Genomic DNA, 21,284 nt, shown 5'->3' with positions numbered 1-21,284 from the left:
CTGCAGTAATAGCCCAGTGCCGATGTGTTAACAGGGAAAACCTTTTCAGTATACAGAAGTCAAAGCTGTTGGCCTTGTTTATTAGGCTTGTCTTTGTTGGTGTGTTGGATTGATGCCGAGCTTGTTCAAAACAAGCTGGATTCTGGCTTTGGAAATATGTTTTTGTGACGCACACCTTAACTACCCGTCAGTATTTTGCAACCTCTTACTAACATAACCTATTTCTAAGCTCTGTCTTTATCTCATTTGACCTCAGGCAAAACCTCCAGCTGTGTCTGTGTTGGCTGCAGGACTTGGACCTAAGGCAGTCACAGTAAAAAATGGCACACCGCTATTGAGCAAGGCTGCTCCTGTGAAAAGCTCCACTAAAAAGACTGTACCAGGAAAGGCAGTGACCCCGGCAAAGTCTGCGGAGACCTCAGAAAGCAGCAGCAGCTCCTCCGACAGTGAAGACGAGGAACAACCAGCACTGGTATGTTGCGAGTGGAGGGAGCCTCATTACGTTGTGCTAATGGAAAGAAGTGTTTTGTACGATTGGCTTGCTGTATACACAGTACAGTTTTGGATACCTCTGTTGGGGAGAATTCAGGAATGTGCTAATGCCCTTCACCCTAGAGACCCCCAGCAACTTTGCTGGATTTTGAGGACTTGATTTTTTTTACCTGGAGAGTTTGAGCCTTTTTCCCACTCTCTCATGTATTTTGATGTGTTTTACCTTTGTGTTTTCTTTGGTTATGGACTCTAACCAACTCCTAGGCATCCTATTTTATAATTGACACACTGCACCTTCAGTGCAGTGACACAGGGAAGTCTTTCAGATTTCCCAATGTTTAAATACCTTCTCTGGGAGAGTGGAGTGAAATTGACTTCACTTAACCATGTACATTTCTAGTCCTAGCAAACCCTATCTTACAATAGAGTGCTGGAGGGTTTACTTAGTATCCCCTATGTCTAGTTACTCATGTAACAGTCAAATGTTCCCCTTTCCTCTCAGAATGGCTGGTGGCAGTGGTTTTACAATGAACTACCATGATTTTTCCCGACCGCAAACTATTCGTAGCTCCGGTGACGTTAAATAGTGGGAGCCATGTTTTCCAAGATGGCGCCCAGCCAGCATTGCTAAAATGGTTCCCGGTCGTCTTTTTTCGCTATGTCTTGGTGGAAAGGTCCTAGAGTTTTTCTCTGTGCGCCAAACCAGGTTTGGCCTTTGTTCATTTGCCTTTAGGGGGCTTCAGGAGTGAAACCCGCCTCTGGCTCTATAGTATCTAGGGTAGGCAGGAAGTGAGGGAGGTGCCTGACACTCCCTGTGCATGGTCTCCTAGGAGACCCAAATACACTTTGTGGTGATCGGCTGGCTGACTGTCCGGCAAGGACGGCCACCGTGCTGGGTGAGTGGCAGCTGGGCTGGAATGAATGGGAGAGAACTGAATAAAAGGTGAAACTCTTGGCTTGGAAGGCAGTCGACCACTGGAACGAAGCAACCAAAGAAGACCTTGAAGTGGACGGCTGCTGCAACTCCTGCACCGTTGGTTTGCCCGGTGAAGGCCTGCTAAAGGCCCGAATCGCCAAGTTAGCATCGACAGAGAAGCCCTGCAAAGGACGACTTCTTCCTTTTGAGTTGGTACGACCAATCAACTCCCAAGTAAGCCACCTGGACACCTATCTCGGAGCTGGTTGCATTTCCTCAGAGTGGTGCAGGAAACCGTATAGCCAGGGAGAGGGACACCAGATTGTGTGCGTTGCTTGTAAACTGGCCTCAAGCATTTGGAAGATCCTCCGGACTCCTACGACGTCGGGCCAACCGAGCCTGACCCTCCTCAGCTGAGCGCAGGACCTCCGAAGCATGAACAGTCCACCTCGACAGCCAGGACCAGCGTTGTTACCAGTATGGTAGCTGAAACGCAAAACAGCCACTGAAATGGAAGTTTGCCAGTTGCAAGCTTTTTTGACCAGTCCAGTGCAGGAGTCTCCCAATGTCCTCCCTCTTGTCCCCCCGACTGAGGCCCAGGAACAGTGAGATCTCCAGCAACTGCCAGGAACAGGAGTAATCAGCTGCATCTTTTTCTTCATTTTAAGGTACTGTAAAACAAGACTGAGAACTTACCTCACTGTGAAAGTGCTTCAAACTGTTGCAACTCACAGGCATAATCAGCTTGTGACCCAACATGAGTCTTCTTTTTACAAACTACTTCTAAGAACTTGTGCAGAGACTTTTCCGTGTACTTACTAGAACTGCTTTATCCTATCCAAGACTGTAGCCCATTGACTTTGGCCTAGCCTAGTTCTGGTGAACTCAAAGTATTTGCACTGTCTAAGAATAATTATAGTGTTTTCTTGTTCTGACACCCTTTGCCTTTTACTTACTTTTTTAAAGAGTGTACAGTATTGAAGTTTCTGATGTTTGTTAATCTGTTTAGAAGTACATGCTGTGCATAGTCCGACATCCAGTGGTCACTGCAGAGTATTGCCTTTTGTTTTTCATAGTCGAAAACGGGACATCGACAAGGCATGTCTGTAACGCTATCCCTATAGTGACGTGCGGTGTACCCACAATCTCTCACGCGTCGAGGTCCCTCAAATTTATTTCCGCCCAGATATTGGTCGCCTTTACGTGGAGCTCCTCGAGAGACATTGCAAATTCATTTACTCAACCTTTGGTCGTTATTTTTTAATATCTATTTACATAAGATCCCTCCCTCGACGTAGCTGCGAAGCTGTTTCTCCGCCGAGTAAGAACTTTGACGGCTGGGACGAGACGGAGGAGATCCTTCGGCGCTGCCGAACACGTGGCCTGGCCTCGCCGGCCAAAAGACAGTAGGGAGAGTGGGGTTGTGGGACATTTCTTGTTTCTCACTAAGAATGCCTTTCCTTTTTCCCCCTCCCTTTCCCTTGGGGTTATCACAGTGAAATATTTCCTCAGCTATGGAGAGGACATCCTTTATGTTTTGCCCGCGTTGCAAGGGCAAGTTCACCTGGAAAGACCAGTATAAACGGTGTAACCGTTGCTTGCCCCTCAAACACAAGGAAGACGGCTGCGCCGCTTGTCAGCTTCTTAAGTCTAAGACTTTAAAGGACCGCAGGGTCAAAAGGTGGGCGGCCTACGCCATGTCGAGGTCCGATTCCTCACCCGCCGCAGAAAAGTGACAAGGAATGTGATAACCCGACATCCGTTTCGGAAGTCGTAGACCTCTCTAGGGAGCGCTCGCGCTCCTCGTCTGTCCCCGGCCCCGACAAGCTCTGCTCACGCCCTACTTATGGAGATGAACACCCCGGCAACACTGACGCACACAAAAAACACTCCCATAAACACATAACCCACGGCTCTTCGTCAAAGACGAAGAAACCATCAGCGCCAACGGAGACGCTGGTTCCACCGGTGTCGTCCTCAGACCATAGGAGTCTTAAGCCCCCCTCACAACCGCGACCAGCGACTGGGCTTCCCCCCAGATAAGTGCGCTCCGTCAGAGCACCCGTCGCCGTAGAACACGCGACGCTCGTAACGTCCATACCAGAGCCCTCCACAGACAGATTAGTCGTCGAGAGCCTGGCGAGGATCGTTTCCGCCGATAGCCAGAAGCGGATGGCGAAAGATACGCCGAATACCGCTCAGAAGGCTAGAGAAACGCTGAAAAGGCCAGAAGGAAGGCAGGAACTGCCCCCTTCATCTAAAGGGACTCCTAGCCTGCCAGAAGGCTTTTCAGACGGCGACAGACCTTTCTTCGACGTAATGGGAGAGGTCAATGCGTTTTCAGGCCAAAAACCCTATTGGCCCCCCCCTCAGACCGCTCAGGGGTACCTCATGAGACCCTGGAGAGACTCAGCTCTGTATGGAGAAGATGGAGAGGTTTATGGAGACTCAAAACCTACCACCACCCAAAAGGACAAGAGAGGGACCTCAGGGGGACCCCAGGGCTAAATTCCCTAGGTTGTTTAATCCCTCCCAAGTGGATGTAGATTTATGACCTCACTGAAGAGGACCCCCACTTTCAGGAGGACGACAAATTTTTAGGCAACGAAGAGGAACAAAACGTAGAGGAGGAGGGTTTTGAAGAAAATCCAGATATAGGTGGGGGGGGGGAGCTTCGGAGAAGACCCAGAGGAAGGTGCTTCACAGCCCTGGCAGTCCCATCAGCGTTTTCGGACCCTAATGCACTAAACCTGTCCTCTACCGAGGACTCACCTAATAGGAACACGTCACCTATAGATCATCAACCTACATTTAATGCACTACTACGCAAGGCAGCAGCGCATTTCGAAATAGACACTGGGGAGATTTCGCCTGACATTGACTTTGTGGAGAAGGTAATCAAGGAGAAAACCCCCTGTCAGCCAAACCATTCCCCTCCTCGCCTCAGTAAGGAGACGCATTATCCCTTCACTATCTACACCCGCATTGGTCAGAGGGGTCAACCCGAGGATAGAAAAACTATTCAGTCCCTCTCCTTCAGACCTGTTGTACGTCAGGGGCCACTCTGTACCAGACTCCCTAGTGGTGACAAATACAAGGAAAAGAGCAGGGGTCCCGCTGTCTACCAGCGAAGCACCGCCAGATAAAGAGGGTAAAAAATTGTATGCCCTGGGGAAGAGGATCACAGCCTCCGCCACAGCCTCCGCTGCTTTTTCCGCAAGGATTGCAAACAACTCCTTGCTAGCAAGTTACGCAGATGCACAATGGAGCAAGCTACGTAAGGACGCCGAGGAGGTACCAGAACCCCTACGTACACGGCTTCTGGCCACGATTACTGAAGGGACCCTAGTCAACCAAAGCATTGTGAAAAACACTCTGGATGCTGCAGAAACAGCTGGCCGTTCCCTAGTCCAAGGAATACTCCTCAAACGCCATGTCTGGCTGCGTAATTCAGGGTTTAAACCTGAAACACAAGCATCTCTAATTAACAAGCCTATAGAAGTTGCCAACCTCTTTGGAAAGGCAGTTGATGAGGCACTAGAAACGGAAAAGAAAGAGTTTGACACTATCAAAACCCTAGACCAGATTTCTAGGCCTTCTAACAAACGTGGCTATGGCAATAGGCGCTTTTTTCGAGGCCAACGCCAGCTGCAGCAATACTCTGCAAACAACTGGTCCCCTAACCAAGGCACCAGTGGGCAATACAACCCGAGAGGACAACGTCGCGGCAAAGGGAGAGGTTGGGGTTCCATCCCTAGAGGTTCCCAAGCCACCAACACCAAATGACTCGAAGATTCGGGTCCCCTCCCATGCATCGCCGGTCGGGGGGCGGTTAACATCCTTTCTTCCAGCATGGGAGGGAATAACATCAGACCGCTGGATACTATCAACCATAGCCCGCGGATACTGTATAGAATTCAACAGTTCCCCAAAGTACAGACCCCCAAGAGGACGACGCATGACACCAGAACACCCCGCCATCCTTCTACAAGAAGTGGACCAACTACTGGAAAAAGGAGCTATAGAGGTTGTGCCTCTATCTCAGGTAATGCAAGGTATTTATTCAGTGTACTTCCTTGTACCCAAAAAGGACTTAACGATGCACCCTGTATTAGATCTGCGCCCAGCGAACAAATTTGTCAAACCTCAAAGGTTTTGTATGGTGACCTTACAGGAAGTGATCCCCCTGCTATCACAAGGAGATTACATGACAACACTGGACATGAAAGATGCATACTTTCATATTTTAATGTTGCCAGCGCACAGAAAATACCTCGGGTTCATGATAGCGGGCAAACACTACCAGTTCAGAGTGCTACCCTTCGGGATAGCATCAGCACCCAGGGTATTCCCGAAAGTACTGGCAGTGGCAGCGGCCCACCTGCGCAGGTTGTCCATCCCAGTATACCCTTACCTCGACGATTGGCTCATAACAGGGGATTCTTACGAAACATGCTTCTCAAATACCCAAAAGACTGTAGACCTTTTGTTCCAACTGGGCTTCTCCATCAACGAGAAGTCCAGCCTAGACCCCAGCCAAGTCAAACAATTCCTAGGGGCTCTAATTCGAACAAAGGACTGCATCGTCTTCCCCTCCAACGAGAGCGTCCAAAACATGCTTTTTCAGATCCCTCAATATGTAGCAGGTCGAGAGGTGACGGTACGCAAAGCAATGCGCTTGCTAGGAATGATGCCGTCATGTATTCATTTGGTACCCACGCGCGCATGCCCCCAATGCAAGAGTGGCTCAACAGCCAGTGGTGTTAGGCCAGCGGACAATGGGACGATCTAGTGGTGGTCTCGCAGGCCTTGGTTCTCTCGCTACGGTGGTGGTCGAAGGAAAACCTGGTAATGGGGAAAACAATTCACCACCCCCGCAGTGGAAGCCACTCTAACCACAGACGCATCCCTCACAGGATGGGGGGGCTCACCTATCCCATCAGACTGCTCGCGGAGTTTGGACTCCGAGCGTAGCATCCAAGCACATAAACTTACTGGAGCTACTGGCTGTGTTCAAGGCACTAAAAGCCTTCCAGGCACACCTACAAGGGAAGACAGTGATGGTCCTCACGGACAGCACCACAGCCATGTACTACCTCAACAAACAAGGGGGCACTCACTCTCCAGGAATGTCCAAGCTGTCCCAGAACATCTGGAAGTGGGGGTCTCAGACACATGTTCCTACTGTCACAACATGTACCAAGGGAACTCTATCTGCTAGCAGACGAACTAAGCAGAGACTTCCCTCTGCCCTCAGAGTATGAATGGCGTTTACACGAAGACATCGTCTTTGACGTTTTCACAAAATGGGGATTCCCAGAAATGGACCTGTTCGTAACTCTGGAGAACTCACAATGCCAACATAACGCCTCCAGGTACCCCCAGAACCAATCCAATGGGAACGGTCTATCGATTCCATGGTCAGGGAAATTTGTTTACGCTTACTCACCCCCCGCACCCCTTCCACTCCCCTTCTCAACAAGTTTTTACACAAGATGCACCAGGAGCAAGTTACCATGATATTAGTGGCCCTTATGTGGGCCCGGCAGCCATGGTTCGCTCACCTGATGGAGATGGCTTTATCTCCTCCAGTGAAACTTCCCTGCCTGTACAACATGCTGTCACAGGACAAGAACAGGACACTGCATCCATGCCCTCAGACCATGAACTTAGCAGCCTGGCTCCTGAGATCATAGAATTTGGACATTTACAACTCCCGCAGAGATGCATGGGCATCCTCAGGGAGGCTAGAAAGCCTAACACTCGTCACTGTTATTCTAGCAAATGGAAAAGATTTGTCATCTGGTGTAGAGGAAGAAACATCAACCCTGTTGACTGCTCTCCCACACAAATTGTTCTGTACCTGACCCATTTACTGGACTCGGGTCTAGTATTCAATTCTATTAAAGTCCACCTAGCGGCACTTTCTGCATACACCACTTCCCAACTTAGTGTCATGGTGGAAAGTCCCAGTTATTAAAGCCTTTATGGAGGGGGTAAAGAGAATACACCCTCGGATAGCAAACTCGGCTCCCGGCTGGGACTGAAATGTGGTACTTATCAGGCTCATGGGCTCACCCTTTGAACCCATGCACAAGGCAACTCTTAAAGACCTCACTCTTAAGACCGCCTTCCTAATAGCTATGACCTCCATTAGGAGAGTAGGTGAACTACAGGCTCTTTCTCTTTTAGACCCCTTCGTAACGATTCACAAAGATAAGGTGATTCTACGCACACACCCAAGGTTTGCACCGAAATTCATCTCGAAATTCCTTGTCAACCAGTCAATAGAACTACCAACGTTCTTTCAAACCCCTTCAAATTTGGGAGAAAAAAGCCTGCATACACTTGATGTGTGCAGAGCTGTCATGTTTTATATGGAAAGAACTAGACCACTGAGAAAGACTAATCGGTTCTTTGTCTCGGTGGCAGCAGGAAGAGAAGGCGATGCAGTCTCAAAGTGCACTAAATCTAGATGGATTGTTCAATGCATCACTCCGTTTCTCTCTTGCTAAGAGAGAACTACCCTTCAAGCCAAGAGCACACTCTACTCGAGGCACTGGGGCATACATAGCATTCATTGCAAATGTTCCCTTGGAGTCCATTTGCAAAGCGGCAACCTGGAGTTCTGTACACACCTTTTAAAAAAACACTACTGTCTAGATGACCACTCTAGATCTGATTCCCAGGTGGGACAAGCAGTATTAAGACATCTTTTCTCTACTGTTCCTTCTCACAACCCACCTCCAACTCCGGGTACTGCTCGCTAGTCTATGCACAGCATGTGATTCTAAGCAGATTAACAAACATCAGAAGACCATGCTTTACTTACCGTAAAAGCATTTCTGATGGTTGTATCTGCTTAGATTCACATGCGCCCACCCTTCCTCCCCGCTCGGATGGAAGGAACATAGACCTCTTTTATATCTCTTTTCTGTACTCGCTCACGTCTAGAAGGCTCCCTCAGGGCAGAAAAAATACCAAAAGAGGGACCTCGACGCGTGAGGTATTGTGGGTACACCGCACGTCACTATAGGGATAGTGTTACAGACACGCCTTGTCGACTTCCCCTTTTCGACTACGTAAAACAAAATGCAATACTCCGCAGTGACCACTGGATGTTGGACTATGCGCAACATGTGAATCTAAGCAGATACAACCATCAGAAATGCTTTTATTGTAAGTAATGCATTGTCATATTTGTGTGTTACTATATGATTGCCTCCTTGAGTGTTTTATAACTGACAAATTATTAATTGTTGATATAAGAAACCTTCAGTGTAAGTCTTGAATACCTGTAACTGTGAATCTTTGTGTAACTCCACTACAGCTCACATTTACCCTCTTGAGCTAAGCCTGGCTGCTCAACACACTACCAAAACTGTGTAGTACAGACTTTCACCAAAGGTTGGTTTGCTTTAGTTGTGTGTAGTGTTCCCAAAGGGTACTGCATACAAACTTTGCCTAACACTGGTGGCAGGCGGTGAGGATACATTGTAGAGTTGTTACATTGAGAGTTCTGCTTTATTTTTGTTCAAATAGTAACCTTCATAAGGCTAAGCTCCACTAGGAAAGCAATTGTAACATGCCAGATATGGATAACTTCAAACAGGAAGCCCTGATCATTCTAACAGAGCAACTGAAAGAAATGTGTAAGGTCCGGAATCTCCCTGTGAGAAAAGAAAAATGAATTGGTTGAAGGATTGTTGAATCATCAAAGTCTGAGTAGTAGGTCTGTCACACCTACTATACCAGAAAATGGGGAAAATTATGAGGATAATGATTCAGAGTTTAACTGTTATTGAAGGGTCAGAAGAGTTGGAGGAGTCTCAGGATGTGAGCCCCTTTTTACCTCAACAAGCTCTTAGGCCTCAACCTTTAGCCACAGGGATCCTACCAGGTCCAGTACTGAGTCCAGGATTTGTCTCTCTTGAAAAATGAGACTTGAGTTAGAGTTCAAAAGGCTACAAATGCACTCTGAAAGCAAACATCAAGAAATGGGAAATGGAAATTCAACATGCTCTTGAAATGAAGAAATTGTCTCTTGAAAATGTTTCTATCCCAGAGTCTTCTAGGTCTTCCAGTACTAAGACCTTGAATGCCTAAGGAAGCTGTTAGTATGTACGAGGTGAAACTTGATATTTTGGATTGGTTGGGTGCGTTTTAATGTAACTTGGGGTTCAGGGTTTCAAAGGGAATCGGTTGATTCCTTGGCTTTTGTCTAGGCTCCCCCAGGTTACAACTGATGCTGTAATGGTGGTGTGGGAATTTGAAAAATTGGAGTATGAAATTGTGAAGCTAGCTTTGATAGCTAGATTTGGGAAAACTCCTTCCCAGTACCTTGAGGTTTAGGACCCCCCAAAAAGCATGCTACACCTTGGGCTGCCTGGGTGTGTGAATGTTTGGAAAAACTTAGATGGTTGGGTTAAGGGTTACAGAGTTAACACTTTTGAAGGAATGAGAAATCTGTTTTTGTTTGAATCTATTTTTGATGCCTGGTCTCCTGAGTTGAGACAGCATTTGGCTGACTCTATAGAGATTGATCCCAAGAAGCTAGCAAAAGCTGTTGACTTGTGGGTTGCCAACAGGGCTACTCACAAGGATTCTGGGGCCACTCATAAAAAGGATGAGGGGGAAACAGCAAAAGAAAGATGAAAAAGCGAATTCTAAAACCTCCAATCCAAAAGAGGGCCAACAGAAAAAAAAAGGGTAAGCCACAGGGGAAACCAGGTCAGTTTACTGTTGTCTCTGGTGCCAAACCAGAGGTAGGTCAGCAGAAGCCCCCGTTTTGTCAAAACATTTGGAAAATGTTATGCTTGTGGTTCAACTGACCATGTGAAAGGGGATCCCAGATGCAAGGGTAAACCTTCAGGGGTCCACACTGCCTCCTTAGCCTTCATCAGAGGGAGAAGTAAATATGGCAAGTGGAAACTTTCAGCTATTGGCTGAAGACCCCATTGGAGTCTCTCCCAGTGTTTGTGTCCCTGGGTTTGTGGGAACAGCAGAATTTAGATGTATAGAATTTTATATACCAGATGACACGAGTACTACAAGGACAGTGTACTTGTAAATGGACAGTAGACCCCTGCCATTGGAGACACTGGGGGCAGCATTACAGTGGTGGATAAAACCTTTTTCAAACCCGAAGATGTCGCTAAGGCACCCAAAGGCCTCACCAAGCTTGCTGGAGGCCCTGTCCAAATGCTTCCAAGACTACCAGCTCTCATCCAGTGCAACAATGACTGTAAGAATACCAGTCAGTGTACAAAGTGAGGTGCCTGGGAGAGTCCTGCTGGGGACTTAAACTCTTGGAGTTGTATCAAGCACCCCCATACCTCCCAGCAAAAGGAAACTGGAGCAGACAAGGAAGGCCAGACAGCTCACCCTAGATGACTCTGAAGTGGTTGTTACAGGAAATGCCAACTTCTATTTCCAGGAAAAAGGGGATTGGTAAACCCAAGGTCTCAGGAAACAAGAAGGGTAGCACTCCTGTGCATCCAACAAGGACATCCCTGAGAAGACAGTCCAAAGTCACACTTGTGACTGCTCCACCAGATTAGGCTGAGACCAGGAGACGTTGAATCAGCTGCTGAAGATTCAGAGCTGGAAGAAGACATTCCCACTGTTGGAGATCTGGATCTTAAAGACCACCCTGAGCTGCAGTCTTTACTGGCAGGAGGGGGCCCCTGTAGTGCAGACTTCAGCAGATGTCAGAGTGTCCTACTCTTGAAGGACTTCGCCAACAGGAAGCTTCCCAGCTGGAAGGGCAAGAGCCAGGGAAGCACAGGTTGTACTGGGAGGATGGCCTTGTCTACAGTGAACCTACTGAGTCTATCCCAGGGGACTACAGAAGACTTGTAGTGCCTCAGGAGATAAAACAACAGTTTCTACAGTTAGCCCATGACATTCCTTTGGCTGGTCACTTAAGTTTTAAGAAGGAAAGTATCTTCATGTGTGTTACCAGCACCCTCAGTGCAGTGACACAGGGATGTCTTTTAGACTTCCCAAAGGTTTAGATACCTTCTCTGGGATAAACTGTCTACCCCAGACACTCTATAGCCAGAGGCGGGCTTCACTCCTGTATCCCGCCAAAGGGGAAATTAACAGAGACCAAACCTGGTTTGACACGCAGAGAAAATCTCTAGAAGGACCCTTCCACAAAGACATGCCGAAAAAGACCAGGGACCATTTTGTCAAAGATGGCTCTGCGCTATTTTGAAAAAGATGGCTCCCGCGGTTGCTTTATCGGAGCTGCGAACAGCCGCAGTAAATGCAAACCATGGTAGTTTAAAAACGAAACCACTTCCACCAGCCATTCTGTGAGGAAAGGATAACTTAAAAATGTTACATGAGCATCTAGACACAGAGGATACTACATAACCCCTCCAGCACTCTATTGTAGGATAGTGTCTCCTGGGTCTAGAAAGTTACAATGGTAAGTAAAGTCAATTTCACTTTACTGCTCTGGGAAACGGTAGTTTATCCCAGAGAAGGTATTTAACCCATGGGAAATCAGACTTCCCTGTGCCACTGCACTGAAGGTGCTGCGTGACACAATGTAAAAGATGCCTATGGAATTTGTCAGGCTCCATAACCAAAAGAAACGCAGAGTTACAATTCACATTAAAATTCACGAGTGGTCACACTCTCTGGGTTATAAAAATCAAGTCCTCAAAATCCAGCAGAGTTGCTGGGGGTCTCTAAGGTGAAGGGAATTTGCAAATTTGAGAATTCTCCCCAACAACTGCTGCTGCAAGATCTACTCCAGTGTCCCTTATTTTGTCCGCCTGACCAAGAATCTGGTGACGGGGTCTGCTGCTGCACAGTGCTCCAACCTCTTCACTCCTAAGGTACTGTCAGACTCTTGGTAGAACTTGCCTAGAGCTGAATTGCTGCTCCTGTGTTGCTGGAGTGCTGATTTGTGTGTTTGGGGAGTTTGCCAATACAAGTTCGCACAGGCCTACACCCCTGCGAGCCTAGAGGGAGCCTTCTCTGAAGTCCCTGACCCCCTTTTTTCCTAAAACAGTTTACTTACTTGCCACAGAAGACTTCATCTGGAACTTTTTAACTTTCTACAGCTTTGCCTTACTGGTTTTTCCCTTCAATTCGACTCTGACACAATCATAACTAGATGGGGATGGCCTTCTAAAGTGATGGGCCTCTATGAAATTGCCAAGTATTTACTTACCTTGGGTTGGTTTTGTTTCATTTTATCTTACCTGAAATAGTTATTACAAAAGTATTTTACTTACCTTTGAACGGCATACTGACATTCTGAAAAGTATTTCAAAGTGGTTTCCTTTGAATAATGCATTGGTTTATCTAAAGTTACTTATTGTGTGTTAGTACTTACTTTTACCTTAGTGTATATATAAAATAAACCTTTATTTTTATGTAACTGTTGGTGTGCTAGTGTTTCTTTGGCCTGTAGGTTTATAGCCCTCTTCTTCCTCCTAGGATGAGCCTATTGCTACCAACATACTTGCGTGGTTCAGGCCTATACTAAGAGTTGGAGCCCTGTGTCCCAAGTGAGTCTTCGAAAGTTGTAGGTTAGTGCGCGGTACAAATATCCTTTAACATTATCACCACCGTAGTGGTCATCTGGCAGATCTGAAACAAAGGGGGCTTGGGGGTAGGTTAGGCGTGTTAGTGGGATAAAGTTTGGAGAAGAGCAAGGGAGCTGTGAAGTACTGTTGGCAGCTTTGCTTTGGTTAACACCGTTCGCTGAGAATTTTGGTGTTATGGGTTCCAAGTCCGTCATGTGCTGTTGCTTGCGGGTCTGTGTCTGTCTGGTTGTTGGGGTGTGGTGAGGTGCGTGCATGTTGCTGTGGTTGTAAGAGGTCTGGTTGTGTTTGATTAGAGTGTGAGAGGTGTGGGGAGCTGTGAGGTTTAGTAGTTTTGGGATTGGTTAGTATCCTTGTTGTTAGGAGATGTGTATTCCTATTGTGTTTCCTTCATGATTTAGAGAAGGTAGTTTCCTTTTCGGTGATTAAGTTTCAGTGACCTAAGCCTGTCTCATCTCTGTCATTCTGCTAAGTTAGCTTCTTTCGTGTTTCCATCTTTGTATTTGGCCAGCCCTTTTATGCCAGTTTCTTTGCTGTGACCTGGTTATATTCTAAGTGGGTAAGGTTGTTGGTAGTGTTGGGCATGTATGCTCATTTCTGTTCTCATATGGTTGTTGCTTGTGTTCTCCAGCATGGGGTCTGGCATGGATTCACATGCTCATGAATATTCCCCGTCAGGCTGGGAATCCTCGGTAAAGAAAAAATCTGTATCCGTTTCTGATCTGTCCTTCTTGGTAGTAACCAATCACTGATCTCTGGGTCATACTGCCCCCAGCCAATGATTGCCCTCTCCCTAAGCCCCGCCTCTGGCAGCCATCCTCAGATTTTTACCGCATGCTCAAGTGTTGGGAGTCCTCGTGCTTTAGCTCTCGTTTTTGCTGCGTTTTCACGCTTTTTCCGGAGATTTTCTCATTTTTTCGATTTAATTGAGCCTCAAGCTCCACCGTTTCTACTTCCGATAACGGGGACCCGTTTCGGAATTCTTCTACGCCCCTCAAGGGTGAAGTTTTCATCGAGTTTACGCTTCTTGGAGGATTCCGGAAGATCTGCGGCCGACCTCAAAGGACATGGCCCAGCACAAGAGAAGCTCGATGCCCGGATCCAAGCTGTTCAGGTGCTGCCCTGGATGCGGATTACAAAACGTTTTCAAGGAGAACGAGCATTCGCAATATCTCTACTGCCTTCATGAGGACAAGACGCACGTGGAGAAGGACTGTGCGTTCTGCAAGAACCTTTCGCAACGGACCAAACAAGATCGTCGTTCCCACCTCGCAGCCTGGCTGGAGAAGGGCACAGCAGGTAAAAAGGCAAAGAAAAAGTCTGAGCGGGCTTCTAATGCCTGTGAGGGCGCCCCAGTGACTGGGGCCCAACAGAAGGCCAAGCACCGCGAGTCCGCGGGCACCGGGAGTGCCGAAAGGTCAGGCTCTTCGGCTTCCAGGCAGGGCGCGACTTCCCCGGCACGTTCAACCACGAGCCAGCGCTCTGGTTCGGGGGAAGAGGAAGTCCGAGAACCTGGGTAAACTGCTGGAGCGGCTCCGGTCGATCCCTAAGGGGGAGCGAGGCGCTGACCCTCCCCCCAAGGCGAAGGCCCAGGACGCACCTAAGGTGGTGAGGGCTTTGATCCAGCCGGCAAAGGCCTCTATCGAAGTGGATAGCTGGTGGAAACCGAGAAGAGCATCAACGAGAGATTCATAGGCCTCAACGAGAGGTTCAAGAAGGTTCGATCCCAGGGGACGGTCCCTGCTGACGTGATCGAAGAGGGCCCAGTGGAGCGGCCATCCCGTCCGTCGCAGCCATTACCCGAGCCCCAGGATAGCTTGGCGGACATTTTGTAGGCGATCCAATCCTTATGTACCGAGATAAGGACGAGATTACCATGGACCCCGACGGAGGATCCAGAACCAGGCCCGTCGGGAAACCCTCCGAACAAGCGGAGGAGAGTCCACCCCTCTCCTCCCTTCGTTCCCGCAAGGGCTGTGTACCCCCTCATCCCTCTCGCCGGACCCTAGAGAGGATACGGCGACGGGCGAAGTCGGCGGCCATGATACAGCAGACATCCCGTCATCACCCCCGCCCCAACTCGGGCTTCTCCAGCCGATGAAATTGGGTCCTTCCACGCCATGATAACCAGGGCATCCGAGCTCTTCCAGCTCTGCTGTTAGGCAGAAACCTGTGCAGTTCCCTCTGGGACCACTGCAAAAGATTTAAGACTACAGGTGTTTGGCAGTAAACCCATTTGGTAGCAGTCTGTACCACACAGATTCACTTGGTAGCTGTGGCTGAGCAGTCAGACTTCCCTCAAGAAGAGTTAGGCAGTAAACAGAGTATTCACAATAGGTCAAGAGAACACAATAGAACAAGTAAACACTGACCAGAGCTTGGTGTAAAAGATATAATTTTTTATTTCAAAACCACATCTAGAAAAACACACAGGCACTAATAGTAAGCAATTCAAAAACACGGTCACTAAAAGATATACACTCCCTTAAAAGAATATTAGACAAGTCTTAAGTAAAGCCCCACTTATTTTCAGACAGCGGTGAGCGCTTAACGTAGATGGCACTCTAATTCGTTTTTAAAAGGGAGAGAAAAGCAGAGAACAAGTTGAAACAGATCCCAACACTTTTACAAGAACATAACAGGGGAAGGCAAAGTAAAACCGTGAAGTTAGAGTTCAATAGGCCGGATCCGCTTTCAGAGGATCAAAACGAAATGTGTCCAAGGTCACACACTTACAGTGCACAAAAGTCTTGTAATGGTTCAAAAAGGAGTTGGACCAAAGAAAGGGACCAGTTAGAGGGTCAAGGCGGCCAGCCCAGTCCAGAAGGTTAAGGAGTTATTATTACCTTGCAGCAATCTTTAGAAAGGGAGGCTGGGGGACACGGTACCTTAAAGTGGTGAGAAGGCTCCAGCGGGGGCAGTTGTTGCTGGCAGCGGATGCAAGCGCGGTCCGTTGATTCGCGGTTCAGTGATGAGTGGCTATCCGGCCGCCGGGGTGCTTGGCACGGGCAGTTCGACCACAAACCGGTCTGAGGTGCGAAGAAGGAAGGAAAAACTGGTTGTGCCCACCAGTCAAGAGAAGAAACCTCTCCAGCCGGGAGTTCTTCTGTCGTCGGGAAGTGGTTAGTCGGTTTCGCAGGGCTCCACCGGTGGCGTCGTCATGGTAGGTCGGCTCAGCTTCTCCCTCGTCGGATTCTCCGGTCCTGTGGCGACTTCTGAAGTTCCAGTCCCCAAAGCCCTGCTTTTATGCAGCATACCCCCATTCACTCAGCCTAGCTGTCAATCAAACATAAGTGGTGAGCCGGCCGGCCAATCACACAAGAGTGCGACTTGAGTTACCAAGGTAACTCAGTCCAGGGTGCCTAAACCCACACCCCCTGTGGTACCCAGACAGAGTGGCACCACTTATGGAGGCTTCTGTGGAGAAGCCCGCCAAAAAGTTGAACAAAGGGCTCGACTTGGGTTAGAGTCACAGAAGAGAACACAAACGCCATTTTAGAATAGAGTCCTGGCAAAAAATACCAACCGGCGAATTAATAAATAAACCGGCGGTATGTTCGAGGCTATGAGAATTAAATAATTAAAGTTGGTAGCCTCGAACAATGGAAAAATCCCATAGGAAAATATTTGCGTCGAATATAAAAAGTAGTTTCCACTGCCACGAGCCAAATCTCGATCAGGGGGGGACGGAGACGTGCACCCTCGACTAACAGACCACGGGGCAATTGAATTGCCTCGACCAGTACATCCACAATATGATGGTTTGTACTGGTTTCTGTTAATAATTTGGCACTAGTAAAGCCAATGGTGACTTTTCATGCCCTGGGAGACAGTAGTCAGTCCCAGGGCATGGAGTCTATGGTGGTGGGGTCACTATGACACTGCACGGAGGGTGCTGTGGAACACACATAATAACACGAGGCCCTATGGAGTAAAGGACCCCATAGCCCATAAAACACATTAACAGTCAAAGGAACACCATAAATCATGTCCAAGAGTGGGAGAAAAAAAAAGTCTCACTCTTGGCAGGAGGAAAAAAACAAACTCCAGAAATCCAGCAAAGCTGCTGGGGGACTCGCTAGGTTAGGAAATTCAGCCTAAAGAGAATTTTCCTTAACATCTGCCCTGAACAAAAAAAGGAAGGGTTTCTTTACCAACGACGAGAGGCCAAGAGGAAGACTGTCATCGCAGTGCCTTTGCTTGACTACATCTGGGACGAGTGGCTTGCTGTTCTCAAGAACCCTTCCACGACATCCGCCAAGAGGGACCGGTAAGAGAAGAAATACTGAGTCCCCGATGCTGCCCACTTGTGCCTCAGGTCCCAGCCCACGCCGGACTCTGTCGTCTCGGCAGCTGCTAAGAAGAAAGCAGCGGGTGCGGCGGCTTCAACTTCGACTTCCCCGCCGGACAGCGAGGGCAAGTTTGACTCCATGAGACGACGAGTCGTCATGGCGGCGACGACGATTAAGGCGGCCAATGCCCTAGCAATCGTGGCCGCTACGACCGGGAGCTCTGGTTAAAGATACCTCCCCTGCTAGACTTCCTATCTGACAAGAGGGCGGAGGCCCTACAAATTCTGCAGGAAGGCAAGGTGGCGTCGGATCACGCCATAACGGTGGCAACAGACATTGCCGATACCGGATTTCGCCAACTGGGCAACGGAGTTTGCCTCCGACGACGAGGATGGCTCAAGGCGACAGACTTTCGCCAGGACGTCCAGACCAGAGTGTTGGATATGCCGTTCGACGGCAACAAACTTTTTGGTAAGGCGGTGGACGAGTCTCTACAGGCCATCAAGACTGACTCTGAGACGGCCTGGGCCTTAAGGGTACTTCAACAACGACAGCCCTTTCGGAGCTCCGGAGGCAGACGGGGTGCCTCCAAAGGATCCAGCGGTGGCTCCTCCACTTAACGCCAGGCGGCCCACTCCTCTTCCCAGGAGGCCTACAGAGGTCGCGGCAAGCAAGGGGGAATCCCGAAGTCGTCACCAAGGAGGCAAGGCCGCATCCAAGCAGGACTGACCCGGCCGTGTCGTCGGGACCCCACCGAAGCACCCCGGTGGGAGGCCGGCTGACGAAGTTCGTCAGCGTGTGGGAGTCCATCTCCACCGACCGTTGGGTGCTGGACACCCTGGCCAACGGGCACTCGCTGGAATTCCAAAAGAAGTGCCCTCGCATTCCTCCCGTTGCCAGGAAGGAGAATCGCGTCCCGCAACTGATGTTGGAGGTAAGGGCGATGCTCAAGAAAAGTGCCATCGAGCTCGTCCCCAGGAGGCTCCGGGGCGTACTTGAGATACTTCCTCATCAGAAAGAAGACGGGCGGTTGGCGCTCCATCCTGGACCTGCGTTGGTTAAACAAATACATCAAGGCGCAGAAATTCAGGATGGTCACCCTCCAGCACGTGCTGGGACAGCTGGAGGAGCGACTTCCTTTCGTCGTTGGACCTGGAGGATGCTTACTTCCACATCCCCATTCTAAAAGGGCACAGGAGGTTTCTCAGGTTCGTGGTTCAGGGACGCCTCTACCAATTCAGAGCCCTGCCGTTCGGATTAAAGTCGCCACCCAGGGTATTCACCAAGTGCCTGGCACCAGTGGCTGCGCCTGCAGGGGATCCACGTCTACCCCTACCTGGACGACTGGCTAATCCGGGCAAGGGAAGGGAACTTGCCGTCGAACACACAGCGAGGACCGTCCAGCTGCTCACAGAACTGGGGTTCGCCATCAACTACCCCAAAACCCACCTGGTTCCGTTGAAGTAGCACTGTTTCTGGGCGCGAAGCTCAATGCAGTGGGGCAATTGGCCTCCCCGTCAGAGGGGAGGACCAAGGCCATCCTGGGCAAGGTGCGGCGCCTGCTAGCCACGGACGTGGCCAGGGTGAGGTCCATCAAGTCCCTCCTCAGGATGATGTCCTCATGCATCTATCTTGTACCCTTTTGCAGACTTCGGATGCGTCCGCTACAGGAGTTCCTCGACGCCCGCTGGTTTCAGGCGACAGGCTGCTTCGAGGACAGGATCCCTCTTGACGTGGAGTTCCGTCGGGCGATCCTATGGTGGGGTACCCGTGCTCACCTCACTACAGGCACGGACTTTCAAACCCCGGCGTTTCAGGAGAGGGTGACGACGGACGCCTCTCTGGAGGGTTGGGGGGCCCACACTGGAGATATCCACGCAAGAGGCCTTTGGCTCCCGGAGGAGAGGTCTCTCCACATCAACATTCTAGAGCTCCGAGCAGTGTTCTGGGCGCTCAAGTCGTTCCTTCCGTCCCTCAAGGACAAAGTGGTGAGGATCTTCACCGACAACACCACCACGATGTTCTACATACGGAAGCAGGGGGGCACCAGATCCCCAGCCCTATCCAAGGAGGCCCAGGATCTGTGGCACTGGGCCGTCGCCTAGGGGATGTTTCTGGTTCCCTCCACTTGGCAGGAATAAAAAGCACCATTGCGGACTCACTCAGCAGGGAGCTGCGCTCGTGCCACGAGTGGGAACTACGTCAGGACCAGGTGTATCGGCTCTTTCGACGATGGGGCAAACCCCGGATCGACCTTTTCGCGACAGCAACAAACTCAAAGTGCCAGAGGTTCGCCTGCAGGTTCCCGCAGCCGAGGAGCATGGGTGATGCTTTCTCGTTCCCCTGGGACGGCCTGTTTCTATACGCGTTCCCTCCATTACCGTTGCTGCTCCGCCTCATCAACCAGCTCCGGAAGTGTAACGCCTGTCTTCCCCCCTAGAGCACGATGAGAAGCGGTGTGCGGCGTGCAAGCTCCTTCAGCCGAAGACCCTTAGGGAGCGCCATGTAAAGTGGTGGGCCGCGTACGGGATGTCGCCCATGGAACCCCCTTCCCCTACTGCCACACCCGCTGAAAGTGACGGGAGTATTTCGGATGACCTTGAGGCGGACCCTTCTATGTCTGCCACGCCCGTCCCCGACCCATTCGGGCTTGGCTCTGGTCTGGCTATTGGGACAACACCCAGCGACTGGGGCGTACAAGCGCATCACACCAAGCACACAACCCCTACGCTGGTTTCGACGTCATCGGAAAAGGCCAAAGCGCCAACAGGGCCGCTGAAATCTTCGGTTTCCTCGGATCGTGCAGATCCAAAGCCTTCCCCGCATCAGCGTCTTGCGACAGGGCACTCGGCAAATGAGGACGCTACTTCATGCGTCGAAGCGCGGGAGCCTGATGTTTCGACGGCCTCTAAGGCCGCGGTAGGCCCGAAAACTACGGCTAGGCCTCTACCCGAAAAACCTACCGCTAGGGCCTCTACCGCCGCGGAAGGTACTACACCTGCCGATGAGTCATCGGAGCCTTTGTCTCACGACGATTCAGCGTCTATCGTAAGCAGCATAGACCGAATCACGGCGGCAGTGGTTCTTACACTGGTTTGGCCTAAAGTTATGGGACAAGCCGGGGACAAAATTTCGACGGATCGGGTTCCCGATTTTGAGGATGCTTACAAAGAAAGTCAAGAGCCTCTCTCCGCCACCCTAAGGGACTCCTTTCGACCCCGCAGACCGGAGAACGTTGTTTCGAGGGGATTGGGTCCTCCGACGTATTCCATATCTATGACATGTAAGCACCGCAGCTGTGCTGTACATGTCATAGATATGGAATACGTCGTTGGACCATCCCATCGAAAGAACGTTACCAGGTAAGAAAGTAACTTGTTCTTCTCCTCGTGCAGGCCCGTTTGGGTCCTCTAAATGGACTACAGACAAATTTGAGGGGTGTATGGATCGGCTGGAGCAGATCAGTTTTTCTGATCATCCTCCCCCCGAAAAGGGCTCAGGTAGACCCTAACCTTCAGATTCAGGAAGGAGCAGTCTCATGTTTTCCAACAGGAAGACATGGTCCAGATGGACACTTATAGAGACATTTATGATGATGAAGAAGAAGCTTCTTTTCTGCAAAACTATGAGGAAGGACAAGAAGATACTACGGACAACTGGGAGGAAACCCAGCAGGAAGGTCAGGACCCATGGACTCTGATGTATTGTGCCTAGACTCTCCTCCGTCCACCCCAGCTCACCAGGCCTCTCCTGTGGATGACCAAATGGCATTCAACACTATGTTGAAAAAAGCAGCTGAATACTTTAAAATTTCCACTCAAGAGGTGGTACCTGAACAGGATTTTGTGGAGGATATCATTAAGGAGAAACCTCCAGCAAGTCAATCTATTTACCTCCTTAACTCTGTTAAGGGTAGCCCCCTCTTTGGTAATGCCAGCCCAGACACGGGCTGTGAACCCAAGGTTTGAGAAATGATTTTGTCCTTCTCCTTCCGACCCTCTATACATCAAGGGCCACGCC

General features: G+C 49.7%; 1 protein-coding gene across 4 annotated transcripts in view; it reads left to right on the top strand.

Annotated features, from left to right (window-relative positions):
* The window catches only part of TCOF1 (treacle ribosome biogenesis factor 1), a 926,286-nt gene that overhangs the window by 201,182 nt on the left and 703,820 nt on the right, over positions 1 to 21,284 (top strand). For all 4 annotated transcript variants that reach the window (XM_069654046.1, XM_069654045.1, XM_069654047.1 and 1 more), the window contains exon 7: positions 257 to 472. In XM_069654046.1, coding sequence (XP_069510147.1) covers positions 257 to 472 — 216 coding nt within the window. The remainder of the gene's footprint in view (positions 1 to 256; positions 473 to 21,284) is intronic.

Source organism: Ambystoma mexicanum, chromosome 3q (genome assembly GCF_040938575.1).
Source record: "Ambystoma mexicanum isolate Mex_15411 chromosome 3q, UKY_AmexF1_1, whole genome shotgun sequence".
Classification (NCBI taxonomy): domain Eukaryota; kingdom Metazoa; phylum Chordata; class Amphibia; order Caudata; family Ambystomatidae; genus Ambystoma; species Ambystoma mexicanum.
This window is presented reverse-complemented; position numbering and strand designations above follow the sequence as displayed.